The sequence below is a fragment of the Juglans microcarpa x Juglans regia genome, chromosome 6S (genome assembly GCF_004785595.1).
Source record: "Juglans microcarpa x Juglans regia isolate MS1-56 chromosome 6S, Jm3101_v1.0, whole genome shotgun sequence".
NCBI classification, from domain to species: domain Eukaryota; kingdom Viridiplantae; phylum Streptophyta; class Magnoliopsida; order Fagales; family Juglandaceae; genus Juglans; species Juglans microcarpa x Juglans regia.
Window position 1 is genome coordinate 16,417,617 of NC_054605.1, and position 13,901 is coordinate 16,431,517.

General features: G+C 37.2%; 1 protein-coding gene and 1 long non-coding RNA gene across 2 annotated transcripts; both read right to left on the bottom strand.

Annotated features, from left to right (window-relative positions):
• LOC121237720 lies at positions 1 to 4,988 on the bottom strand. The gene is made up of 2 exons (XR_005934959.1): positions 4,599 to 4,988; positions 1 to 320 (listed from the first exon to the last, which is right to left on the bottom strand). It is a non-coding gene; the product is annotated as an uncharacterized LOC121237720 (long non-coding RNA).
• A 5,081-nt stretch (positions 4,989 to 10,069) lies between these two features.
• LOC121236659 (pentatricopeptide repeat-containing protein At1g71420) lies at positions 10,070 to 12,760 on the bottom strand. Its single transcript, XM_041133095.1, has one exon. It carries the CDS (start codon positions 12,758 to 12,760, stop codon positions 10,565 to 10,567), a length of 2,196 nt encoding a protein of 731 aa, XP_040989029.1. The 3' UTR covers positions 10,070 to 10,564.
• Between the last annotated feature and the right edge of the window lie 1,141 nt (positions 12,761 to 13,901).

A 13,901-nucleotide genomic window follows, 5' to 3' on the forward strand; every position in this document is an offset into this window, starting at 1 on the left:
TAGATCGAACAAGCTTATAGTCTATATTATTCAATAGCATCTACTGGAAACATGCACTAATCATACTTCAGGCATTTCATAGTCAATATCCACACTACGAAAACATATGCTAAAATACTTTCATGCTTTTGGTTCATTTAACACAAGTTCTGGAAGCACACATGGAGAGCATCTTTTATTGATTTGTTCTTTCAGTTTTGTACCTTTGCCCTCTTTTTCTCCAACAAAAGATATAATCAACTTGAGTCACTTGGAGGCTTTTCCTTTGGATGTTTGGAGGCATAGTGATCACCAAGTTGGTTCTGATTTGCTAGTTGCACCTGAAAATACAATTCACCACAAAAGCATAGCTTACCAAAACAGCACTAACAAGAACTCCAAATATACATGCAAGTTACATGCATAAATATATTATAAACATAATGCTACTACCACAAGCACTGATGGAGTGGATGCATATGATTACACTATAAGTTCACATTTCCCTAATAATGTTGCAACACCTACCATTCCATAAACAGATCACCATTTCTAAGAAACCACCAACATTTCCTGTTTCATCAAGAAAAGAATATCCGGTTTGATGCAAAGGTGGTTTTTCACTAAAAATCAAAACTATGGTTAAAGTGCAATTAAGGACATTAAATATCGTACTCCTTAAGTACACGTGGCAAAAATTTAATGGTATGCCAAATTTTCCCAGTGATCAAACACCAACAACCTTAAATTGAGAAGAACCCAAAATATTTAGGAAAAAAAACTTCAGAAAAGAAAACATGCTTAAACTTTCTGCTAGTAGCCAAGATCAACGATGCATTTTTGCAGGGCAATGGCAATGACAGTGTGATCCGAGGTGCAGATATTGTAGGCCTGGTTTCGTGAGAGTAGCAAGTTTGACCAATTTCTTATAAATCTATCTTATTCCTGAGATAAATCACTGCAGTGAGAGAGAAAGAAGGGGGGGGGGGAGAGCTCCATACTACAAGGGAAACTAGACAGCCTAATTTCTCATTAGTTTCCACTCACTTTCAGTCTCCACATCGCAAGGTGCTTCATCAGTTAGAAATTTATCATACGAAAACTTTCTAGAAAATACTTGTCTTTAATCAGACCATTTAGCAACTTCTGAAAACTTTAGAGATACATTTTTCAACTCAGTGTAGGACTTTCTTGCTCATAACAGATGTATAAATGTCAACGGAATTAATGAAATATGCACTTATTTTTTAATGAAGTGGAATATCACCAAGGTAGGACCCTTCGGACCCAAACCTAGGGAGCAAACCCCAGAATTACGACCCCACCCGCCTAAACCATGAATAAGATAATCCAAGGGAACTCCTAGTGTAGAATTGAGTCCAGGAGATCTGACACGAAATTAATAAAATGAGAAACACGTGAACTCTTTTCCCATATATGTTATGACGTGTAAGAAAGATGCCCAGTTTTTATAACAGTTCCGATTTGAACTGGTCGGGCTGTTGTTGAGGCCTTAACAGACACCAATAGCATTTTACCACATCACATATTCCACATAAACCAAAAGAGGTGCATCACATTGAAATATGAATTCTGTAGAACCAAAACGTGTAAGTCCCAGTCGTTCCTCGCGTTCCTTAACCTCAACCTCATCACCTCACACCTCATCACCTCACTCTTCTCTTGTCATCGTCGCCCACCGCCGCTCTGTCACCCTCCAGTAATTTCGCCTTCGCCCACCATCTCCGACGCCCACATGCAAACTCTTCTAGCATTCCAAACCCAACCGAACCCAAGACTACAAAAGCCGAAAGGCACTCCCTTTCTCGTTGCAATCAAACCTGACCTTGATGGCAACATTTTTTCCATTGCATAATTCTCTACCTCTTTGATCTTCTTTCCCAACTCGGGAGAAAAATCTCAATATTATCAAATGGGGGATCAGATTGCGAGAGCAGAGGAGTTCCAGAAAAAAGTAGAAAAGAAGCTCAACGGTTGGGGTTTGTTCGGTTCCAAATATGAAGACGCCGCCGAACTCTTCGATAAATCTGCCACTTCCTTCAAGCTCGCCAAATCCTATACAATTTTAAATAATATATCATACAATAATTTTGTCTTCCTTTTTTCCTTTGCTTGTTTACGGGTAAAGAATCGGGAGAAAAATAATAGGAATGGAAAGTTTTGATCTTGGTGACAAATTGGTCGTATTTCAAGTTTACTCCCTTAACCCATTAATTTTTTTTGTTGGCGATAGTAATGAACCAATTTTGGACATTAATCATTGATATTCGTTTATTTTTTGGGAAACTTTTGATTTTCCATGCGAGAATCAGGAGAGGGGGCCAGGAGCAATGGAAGCAACGACAAAGAGGGGGGGGGGGGGGCAGAGAGAGTGGTGGAGAGGGGGGCAGAGAGGGTTGCGTTCCTTGTGTGTGTTATGTGCAAGAGGATGAAGAAGGGACAGGGGATGAGTCACTGTGCGTGATCTCTTGCAGTGGGGGCACATGGTAGCTAAGGTGAGAAGCCTATGTGGCACTCACTCATTGGAGGGCTGTTCTTTGGAGATCAACAGCCTGACCGGCCAGAAGATTAACTCTTTTGATAATGCCATATTACACAACTCTTTTGATAATGCCATATTACACAACTTTCCAGAAGGAAGAGCACAATAATCCCCAGTGCCCATTTAGATTTTTAGACAGGGCAGGAAACAATAAAGAAAGGACAAAAAAAAACTATGGAGTGATTTGGATTCAGAGATGAGTTGAGATTGGTTGAGATGGTTTGTGAATAGTAGAATAAAAGTTGAATTATTTATTATATTTTGTGTAGGAATTTGGAAAAGTTGTTTTGGGATTTGAAAAAGTTGAATTGTTTATTATATCTTGTGTGAAAATTTGAAAAAATTGTAATAATGAGATGAGATGAATTAAAATGAGTTGAGGTAAGTTTTGAATGTAAACGAGGCCTATAATAATGAAAAGATGTACATCAAAAAAAGATATCCTGCCCTAACCTAATGACCCACAATATTCTATCATCAAGAACCAATGAGTTCCATCTTTCTGTCATCTAAAAATGTCATTTTCCTTAATCAAGTCGGTAAGGCCACAACTTAACTAGTTTTCATGACTTTCTTGGGTGGGCGGGGGGGGGGGGGGGGGGGGGGGGGGGGGGGGGGGGGGGGGGGGGGGGGGGGGCAGAGAGAGTGGTGGAGAGGGGGCAGAGAGGGTTGCGTTCCTTGTGTGTGTTATGTGCAAGAGGATGAAGAGGGGACGGGGGATGAGTCACTGTGCGTGATCTCTTGCAGCAGTGGGGGCACATGGTAGCTAAGGTGAGAAGCCTATGTGGCACTCACTCATTGGAGGGCTGTTCTTTGGAGATCAACAGCCTGACCGGCCAGAAGATTAACTCTTTTGATAATGCCATATTACACAACTCTTTTGATAATGCCATATTACACAACTTTCCAGAAGGAAGAGCACAATAATCCCCAGTGCCCATTTAGATTTTTAGACAGGGCAGGAAACAATAAAGAAAGGAAAAAAAAAAACTATGGAGTGATTTGGATTCAGAGATGAGTTGAGATTGGTTGAGATGGTTTGTGAATAGTAGAATAAAAGTTGAATTATTTATTATATTTTGTGTAGGAATTTGGAAAGTTGTTTTGGGATTTGAAAAAATTGAATTGTTTATTATATCTTGTGTGAAAATTTGAAAAAATTGTAATAATGAGATGAGATGAATTAAAATGAGTTGAGGTAAGTTTTGAATGTAAACGAGGCCTATAATAATGAAAAGATGTACATCAAAAAAAGATATCCTGCCCTAACCTAATGACCCACAATATTCTATCATCAAGAACCAATGAGTTCCATCTTTCTGTCATCTAAAAATGTCATTTTCCTTAATCAAGTCGGTAAGGCCACAACTTAACTAGTTTTCATGACTTTCTTGTATCCATATATTGTTCCTAACTTGTAATTAGGTGTTATCTTTCGTATACTTCCTGTGTACTTAGGCTACGCAGTCACATGATTCAGTAAAACTTCATTTTACATACGAAAAAGGGCTACAGTTGCTCCAGTAGTTTAACTTTTTATTTTCTTATGATTCGAGGATATAAGCTTTTAAAAAGAGTTGTTTCTTCAAAAGGAATTTCATCGATCTGACTTGGTCGTATCGCAAATCAATAATAATAATAATGGAATACTTCTACGACGAAATTGATAAAATGAACTGCAAAATATTGCAACCAAAGTTTGACTGCTCGAACATAATTTTCGTCTTAATTACCGCCTGTTATGGTCTATTACTTCACCATTCAAGCTTACATATTTCATGCCCGTAGAAACATTTGAGGCAAGCCCCAAGACATGGTGACAAGAGAACAAGCGAAATCACAAGGTCAAACATTTAATTTTTTTTTTTTTTCTTTTCAGCAAAATCTTCTCGTTGTCTAGAAAGCCAAATGGAGAAATCCCTTTTTTCGTAATTTTTTTTTTTTAAATCAACCTCTGAATGAAATTAATGTAAGCCAACCCCATAACAATCAAATCAGATTTTCTTCCCGAATCCCCCAAGTTCTACTTCCACATATTAGAATGAACCAAAGATACCTTACAGATTGGGCAGGTGACTTTAAGGGCAACGGCTCTGGCCTCAAGCTGAGATCCCTTTGCCTTCTGATTCCTCTCCGCATTTCGTTTCTGCGCTTCGATTTTCTGCTTTCCCCTCGTCATCGCCTTCTCGTCCTCCTCCCCCTACTCCTTCGTGTCTCTCTCTCTATCTATCACTCTGATCGAGAATTAGCAGGCCGGAAAAAAAGAAACTTTTCCCGTGTGGCGATGGAACCCACAGTCCTACTCAGTTTTGCCACGTGCACCGCTTTTACACGCGGTGATTTTGTTTAAATGGAATTTTTTGTGGTGTGTACTTTCAACTTTGGGACTTTGATGACCACAAGGTCCACAAGTTCATCGTTTTCTTTTTGGCGGCAGAAAACAAAAATTCTATCTGCAGAAGACAAAAAAAAAACTCTTTCCACATTCTACTTATACGATTCACTGCAACAATTTTTATTATATAAAATAACTGATTTAAGTTCATTTGGCACATAAATACAATCAATTTAACTGATTTTATCTCATATCATCTCATCATCATTTTTTTAAATTTTCATATAAAATATAATATATAATTTATTTTTTTAAATTTTAAAATAATAATAATATTAAAAAATAATATTCTAACAATATTTTATTCAACTCATTTAAAATTATCTCATCTCATTATCCAAACGAGTCATAGCCAATTACATTAGTGAAATACATAAGAAATACACAAATAGTTCTTCTATATACGGTCATTAGATATAACTAGCGTGCAGTCGTCCATGCCACATCAGATTTAAAATGAATTATTCCTCTCTCATCAGCTCGGTCTTTCTCTATCACCAGCTCCAGTAGCTCGGTATGTTCCTCTCATAAGCTCGGTCTCTCTCATCAAATGTCTCCACGTCAGTCACGTTTCAGTTCTTCTATATACAGTCGGTAGATATAACCGGCATACAGTCGTCCATGCCACGTCAGATTTAAAATGAATTCTTCCTCTCTCATCAGCTCTCTCTCATCAGCTCGGTCTCTCCCTCTCATCAGCTCCAGCAGCTCGGCCTCTCCCTCTCCTCAGCTCTCTCTCATCAGCTCGGTCTCTTTCTCATCAAGTATCTCTACGCCAGCCACGTTTGCACGTCGTTTGCACCAGGCGCTTGCAATAAGCGTTTTTAATATACAAAAGTAACTATATGTAGCAGAACTCTTTTAAATAAGCTTTATTGTATTGTTTTAAGAAATTAATATGTTATTTTAATTTAGGTTGTGTTTAATATTTTAAAATTAGCCATAGTTTTACTCAGATAAATATATTAGCCCACAAATTTGATTTCACATAAAATATTTAAAGGGTTTAATTATATTATTTAGTATTAATTTTATAATTAGATTTTGGTAGTAAATTGTAAGTGTTTAATCTTTTATTTTAAACACTTTAAACCTATTATATGAAATAAGTCTTTGAAGGCTTTAAATTAAATATGATTAAGAATATTTTATGAACTGCTATTGTTTAAGAAATTTACGACTTCCTGTTACATTATATGTTAATAGTATTAAATTATGATTTCAATAATAGTTTATATATAGAGGAGTTTTAAATATGATTTAGTTCTTTTTCAAATGAATTTAAGTTATTTTGCTATATTATAATAAGTTAAGAATATAGTTAATGATGATAGTATTTATTAGATTTATGATAACTAAATAATATTAAAGCTATTTATGTAGTATGTATTTAAGTAAATAGAGAATTTTAACAAGTACTTTTAGAAATTTAGTAACGTTTAGTATTATGTATAGGTGACGATTGATATTGGTTAAGCACGGTTGTAGAAAGATTCAAAAAAATTAAAAAATTCAGGTAAGCAAGGTTCCTATACTAGACTTTGCATAAAAAGAAATAAACTGAAAATAACTTTATAAAAAATATGCATGTTATGTTTTAAAAAGAAATGTGAAAATAATATCAGTTATGTGATCTGCATTATTCATGGAAGTTGTAAAAATATAAAATATTTTCTGGCATGATTAGTGTAGATATAAGTAATATTTTGACATGTTGCTTTTTGAATTGTGCAAAAGAGTGAATATGAAGTCTGTAAATTTGCACATGTTATATGAAGATATTTTGAATCAATTTTTGCTTATGTGAAAATAATATGAATATGCTCAACACTTTGTTTGGTATGATATGCATCTAAAAAATTTTTTACATAACTTTCTGATTTTGTATCTGATTTTGTTTCTGATTCTGATACGATAGCTCTAATTCTGTTATATGGTTGGTACCAACATCTCTGTATGAGTGCACCCACTTTGGAAATAAAATGATTTTTTTTACGTGTTATTTCTTATGTGCACACTCAGGTCTCCAAGAATGAACAAGGAAAAATTCACATTTTGATACCGCTTGGTTTGGCCATCGGAGATGGCACAATCCTACCACGGATGTAAAATGTGGTATATGATATAATATGATATGGTGATATGATATAATAAGATGAAGATGTTCAGTCATGTTATAATAAAGTGTATTTGAATATGAACAGTTTGAAAAGTTTGAAAAGTCATTCTAATATTCTGATAACACATTTTTTAGATCTATATATTGGAACTGAAATGATTTGTTTATGCATTCTGAATTATCTAAAAATGCTCATGTTTATATATTAGTGTACGTTCTCTGATTACTAAGTTGTTGATAACTTATCCCTATCTCCACAATATTTTCAAATATTTTGAATGTTTCAACCGATGATTAAGAATCAAAAACATGTATAGAACTACATGAGCATAGTGAATTAAGTATAAAGAGAGTACTTTGGTTATTAGAGAATTATATTCAGTAATTTTGTTTTGCTCTGTCAATTTGATATTTTGGAAGGTTGATATTTATTTTGAGATTTTGTGGTGTTTAGAATAATATATTGGAGTGGTTGATTTAAAACAAAGTTTTATGTGTCTTTGAAAATTTAGAGTCTATGACTATATGATTGAAATATGATTTTATTAAAGTGGCAATAAGTAATTATCCGACCCATGTAGGACTAGGGCATTACAACATTACTCATTACTTAATCTTTTATTAAAATTTTAGAATTTTTCTTTAAATATCTATTTTGATAGATTCCACCAATTTATAAAGTCAAGATTATTTACAAAGAACTCTGAAATTATTTGCGATCTTCTTAAACAAAAATTTACAATATGTTTTTCTTGTCAAGTTATGTTATATATAGTCATTTTTATGTATTCATTACATATTTTATTGATATAATTAGTCAAAATAATTATTTTATATTAAAAAAAAATGATGCAACCAATCACTCAACTCAAGAAATAAGTAAAAATAACTTCAAATAGAGTTTTTATTTTTGGAAAGCATAGTGAATGAGAATGGGCATTTTGGTAATTAACTCTACCTTGTACATGCCAGATTACCGGAGGGATAAATCTCTTCCCACTTGAGAAAAACAGAGGAGAGAGAGAGAGAGAGAGAGAGAGAGAGAGAGAGTCGGGCGGCTGCTCACCAAGGAAAGGCTGGACGTGGCGGTGGGTCTGGGTGGAGATCGACAGCGGCACGGCTGGGGTCGACGGAGACGGAGCCCGAGAGAGCGACGTGCGGTAGAGTATACAGCGGCCACTGAGTATGGAGAAAAGAGAAACGCTGTGCGTCGGAGCTGGGCTGAGAAAACGCAGATCCCAGCTGAGCATCGTCAGCTTGTTCTTGGCTTCGTGGCGGTGCAATATATGGTGCGTGGGGATCCTTTGGTCTGGCGGCTTGATGGTCCGTTGGTGGCTATTTGTTTGTGGTGGCAGTGACAGAGTGGAGGTCGTGGGGTGGAGGTTGAGCAGTTCACGGTCGTTGCGAGTCTCTCTTTCGGTGGTTTTTTGGCATGATGATAACGATGGTTTCCGTTTGACGTGGGGAAGATGTGGGTTGTTGGGTTCAACGATGGTGGTGATGGGTGCGACGGATCTGAGGTGGTTGACGGCGGATTGGTGGTTTGCAGTTGGCAGTGGTGCTTGGTTGTAGCGTTGGGTGTTCGTGGTCCACGTGTGGCTGGCTGGTTCACGAAAAACACTGCAGCGCAAGGTGGTTTGTCGCAATTTTCTTACGGGTTGGGGCGATTCAACATGGACGAGGAACCGCTGTGGTTTGCGTTCACGGTGGAGGAAAGGAGCGCTACTCTGTTTTCTATGGTGTAAAGCAGGGGTTGTTGCGGTAGTTCGGGTATGGGTGGCAGCGTGGTGATTGAGCTACGATGGCGACGTGCGGTCATCTGGCGTGTAAGGGCAGTGACAGCAGAGAGATGTGGAGAGAAAAACCGAGAGGAACGGAACACAGAGGGGGAAAGAGAGACGTTGGAGCTGGGTAGGCTTGGGCGGTAGAAATCTCAAATCACAGATAAGAAAAGAGAGAGGGTGAAACAATTTCGAGAGGGCTGTTGGGCAGAGAGGTAGAGGGAAACCTGGGTGAGTGGCAACTGTGGCATAAATGGGGAGAGAAACAGGGAGAAGCGAGAGACGGAGAGGAGTAAAATTCGTGAGGGAAGAAACTGTTGGGGGGTGGGGAGGGAAAAGAAAGGAAGAAGACTTACCAACAAAACGGCGTCGTTTTCTTTCAAAGGCTATTTTTCTTGTGCCTGGTCTGCTTAGGCCCTGGGCGTGGGGTATTACAAAGAGAAATGCTTCGGGAACTAAAAAATGTTCTGAATGGGATTTGTTTTTTTTTTTTTACCGAATGATTAAAAAAATATTTTTTAATAATGTTGTGAATTTTTTATTTTTTTAAATATTTATGATGATTAAAAAAATACATGAAAAAAAAAGAAAAAAAATTATACTATTCGGGATATTTTTTGGGCCCCAAATTTGGGACCCATAGCAGTACTCTATTACAAATGCTATATAAAATTTTCATTTTATCTCATCATTACAATTTTTTCAAATTTACGTACAAAATATAATAAACAATTCAATTTTTTCAAATCTCAATTCAATTTTTTTAAATTTTAAAACAATAATTATATTAAAAAATAATATTTTAAACTTTTGTCTAAAATAAAAAATTTTCATCTCACTATCCAAACCTAGGTGTTCAAATTCCTCACGCTCCGTTTAAAAATAATAGTCTACTATGATAAATTTAATTTTTTTGGATTCCAAATTTCTCTTACTTTTTTTAAAACAAAAAGCAAAAATTATTTTTAGCTCACTATCCATATATAAAAATTATATTCCTTTAGCAATTATTCCCTACAGCAAATCACTCGAGAAGGAAATACGTTACAAGTATTAATTCTCTGTCAAATTCCTTTTTTGGTATCTCACCTCTTCTTAGGTGATTCCTATTATATGAAAATCTCAAGGGCCCGGGAACAAATGGCACTCCAAACTCTGGCCCCACGGGCAATCAAATCATGTGCGACCTTTTTTTTCTACTTTTGTAATGCAATGCTATGAAGGTGGGCTTGTAAGATGACGTTCTTCCTAATAAATTTAATCATCACTAATCACATCTATTAATTATGTGATGTATGTTAAGTGAATGACACGTGACATCACTTAAAATATGTCACATTTAATAACAATATTCAAGATGAAGGAACAAATATAATGTTGCAGCAGCATGCCGTCTTGCAAGTAATTCTGTCACAGCGAAGAATGTTCCCCAAAATCACGTCAAGATCATTGCCAACAGTTGTGCAATCTGGATGAGCGCAGGACGATGCTTCACAAACAACCTTCAGCAAGAACTCATAGTCATGGTTTCTGCCACTCCATGGACTGAGAATGGAACTGATACGGCAATCATGTCCTGCTTTGGACCAATCACTCGAAGAACCAAAGTTTATCATCGAGGAAGTCACAACATGACTATTTTCCATTAATGCCTATGGAATCGATGAACCATGCAGGCATAAACAAGTGAAAACTTCAAAGATTTGAGTCTGCAAGGCTAGTCGTGGCTACCAGTAGTCGCGGCATGAGCACAATCCATGTTTAAAATGATGAAAGCGGTTTGAGTCTCTGAGAACAATCTCTTTTTGGAGTAGATCTGACGCTAACTTCATGAAATTATGGCAATCAACACAAATTCTGATGTTCTTGTTTATTCTTATTACTTTTCCACCACAACACAATTCGCCATCATTCATTATGGCAAAGGCCAATGCTAGCTTCTCACTGTGATGGTACAGTTGCTCCTCTTTGTGCTCCTCTTCTATGTCATGCAGTGTCAGGCTTGTCTCTGGCACATAACCCATTGCCTTTAACTGCCCAATCAGTCCTTCAAGCTGCCTGCATATCGCCACCCTTTCTGGATGAGATCGGCCTCCAGAGGCAAATTCATGCACGCGATTCCCAATCTCAACCCAGCTTAATCCGGGCTCTTTTCTCACACCAAAGCCTTTCATTTCATTTCTAATTTGGCTAGCCTTATCGAAATTGCTGCCAGAGGAATATATGTTCGACATTTGCACATAGCTTATTGAATTTCCAGGCTCCAACTCCTTCAGTTTATCTCCTGCTAACTTGGCTAACCTTGTCTCACCATGTTTCCTACATGATCCAAGAAGTGCACTCCAAACTACAGAATCAGGCTCCATCGGCATTCTATTTATAAGTCTTTGAGCCTCAAGAACTCTCCCAGCTCGTCCAAAAATGTCTACCATGCAAGCATAGTGATCAAGTTGAGGAACAATGCCATAATTCCCAAACATAGTGTCAAATATTTTGATTCCTTCATCTATGAGCTCAGCATGGCTGCAAGCTGAGAGCAGAGTAACAAAGGTCGTAGGATCAGGTTTGACATTCATTTGTGAAAAGAGTTGCAATGCTTCTCTAGCTTTCCCATGCAAGGCATATGCCTTTAGCATTGAGTTCCAAGAAATCAAATCACGAGACCTAATTTCATTGAAAGCTTTCTCAGACAAAGCAATGGAGCCACACCTAGCATACGCATGGATCAAGGCATTTGCAAGTATAGTGTCACCTTCAAACCCAGCTTTAATGACTAGTGAATGAACTGTCAAGGCATGTCGCTCAGTCACGAGGCCCGCACAAGCTTTCAAGACAATTGAGAAAGTATACCAATCTGGAGCAAAGTCCTCTCGTCGCAACTGACGAAACAAGAAGAGAGCTTCTTCTGGTTTCCGTTCTGCAAATGCCGTTATAATACCAGTCCATGAAACAATATCTCGACTACAACTTGTCTCCATGAACAGCCTATAACTGTCGATAATATCTCCTCGGAGATCTGTGTAAGATTTAACCAATGCAGTTTTTACTTCAATTTCTAAGAGAAACCCAGTCTTGATCACGAGAGAATGCAACTGAAAGCAAAGTATGAGACTCGTATCAACGTCATTCCCAGTGCTACCACACAAGGAAGAAAAGACACTGAGAAGCGTGGCACGATCAAACCCCATTCCCTCACGGTGCATTCTCATAAAAAGACTGATAGCTTCGGGTCCAAGCCCGCGAAACTGAAATCCTGCAATCATTGAATTCCAAGAAATAAGATTCCGGAACTCTATGGTCTTGAACACATTCCAAGCCTCGTCCCTATCATAAATATAAACACCACCACGACCACAACTCTTGCAATACATGGTAACAAGAGCATTCGAAACGTAAACACAAGCATCCAAAGACATTTTCAACGCAAGTGCATGTACCTGCCCACCACGGTCTTTATCCCGCTCCCCACAGGAACTAAGTACACTTGCCAACGCAAACTCATTCGGGCGGCAGTCCCCCAACATTCCTGAAAATAGACGAAAACACTCGTCGGCTCGCCCGTATTGCGCGTACCCAGAAATGAGAGCAGTCCAAGAAATAAGGTTTCTCCTGGGCATTTCATCAAATAGACAGTGAGCATAATTCAAGTAGCCACATTTACAATACATGTTGATGAGATGGTTGGTGACGAAGAGGTCAGGCGGGTTGGCGGGACTGTAGAATAGCAAGTGGCGGTGCAAAGATATGCCTTCTTCGAGGCATTGGTGGCGAGAACATGCGTGGAAGAGAGTGGCATAGACTTGGTGGGAGTGGGGCGGTGCTAGGGTGTAGAACAGTGAGAGAGCTTCTAAGAGGTGGCTGCGTGTGTCGAGCACACGCACCTTCTCGAGCAGATTGTTGGCTCCTGCCTCGAGACCATGCATTGTGGTAATATGGGCCGATCCGAAGTGTCGGAATGAAACATACCACCCGCGAATGGTCGGACGTGGCATCACGGAATCTCACAACAACGATTCTGTCTTCGATTGCAGAGCACTTGTTAATTGGCATATCGCTTTGCTTGGTTGTTTAGAAACCTCGGGAAAAATGATTTCGAAATTTACTTCTGCATTACAGGCATTAAGTTGAGACTTTCTGTAGATTATATGAGAATCTGAATGGAGTTGCCATGGAACATGGAGTGTCGACAAAGGTCGAGCGAGTCAAGGGTTGTCAAGTGCCATGGATTTTCCAATTTTAATGAGAGCTTATAAATTTCGCTAAAGCCGTCGAGCTAATTCCACTTCTAAAAACTTAAAAAAGGGTAAACGATTTACTCAAGGAAAAAGAGACCGAATGATATTTGTAATCTTATTTTGTATTTTTTTTTTTAAAATAGATAAATGTGATATTTACATAAAAAAAAATAATTTTAATGGTTGATCTTAATTTTTGTTATCAAATGACGTTCATGGAATTTACATAGCATTATAAATATATATATATATATATATATATATATATATACACACACTAGGGAATGGCTCTAGGTATGTTAGCTCTTAGGTGTACCTAACATAATGATTTGAATAAAAAATGTGAAAAAATCAGTAGTTTATTTATCTGAAAAAAAATATAAAATTAAAGAAATACAAAAAAATAAGATTAAAAAAAATATAAACTTCAGCAAAGTATGAGTATTTGTCTACATTTATATTGGATTATCTATTTACTCTCTATATAATAATAAAATTTTATTATTTTAAAAAAATTGAAACAAAAAGAAACGAAAATAAGTACACTGTCATAACAAAAATGACATGAAAAAAAGATATCAATTCATGTGTGCTGCGTGGCTATGAATGGCCTTTTAGTAAAACATGATCATTCATTAAATTCTACAATAAGGCTACACGTCAAATGATCAAGGGTTTTAAAGACATTTTGGTAAAACAATATCATTTATTAAATCTATAAATGAGCTACGCGTCAAATGATCAAGGGTTTTAAGGGCCTTTTGGTAAAATAAAACTTAATAGACTTAACGGAAAAATAATAAAAGTTAACAGAAAAAAATAAAAATTA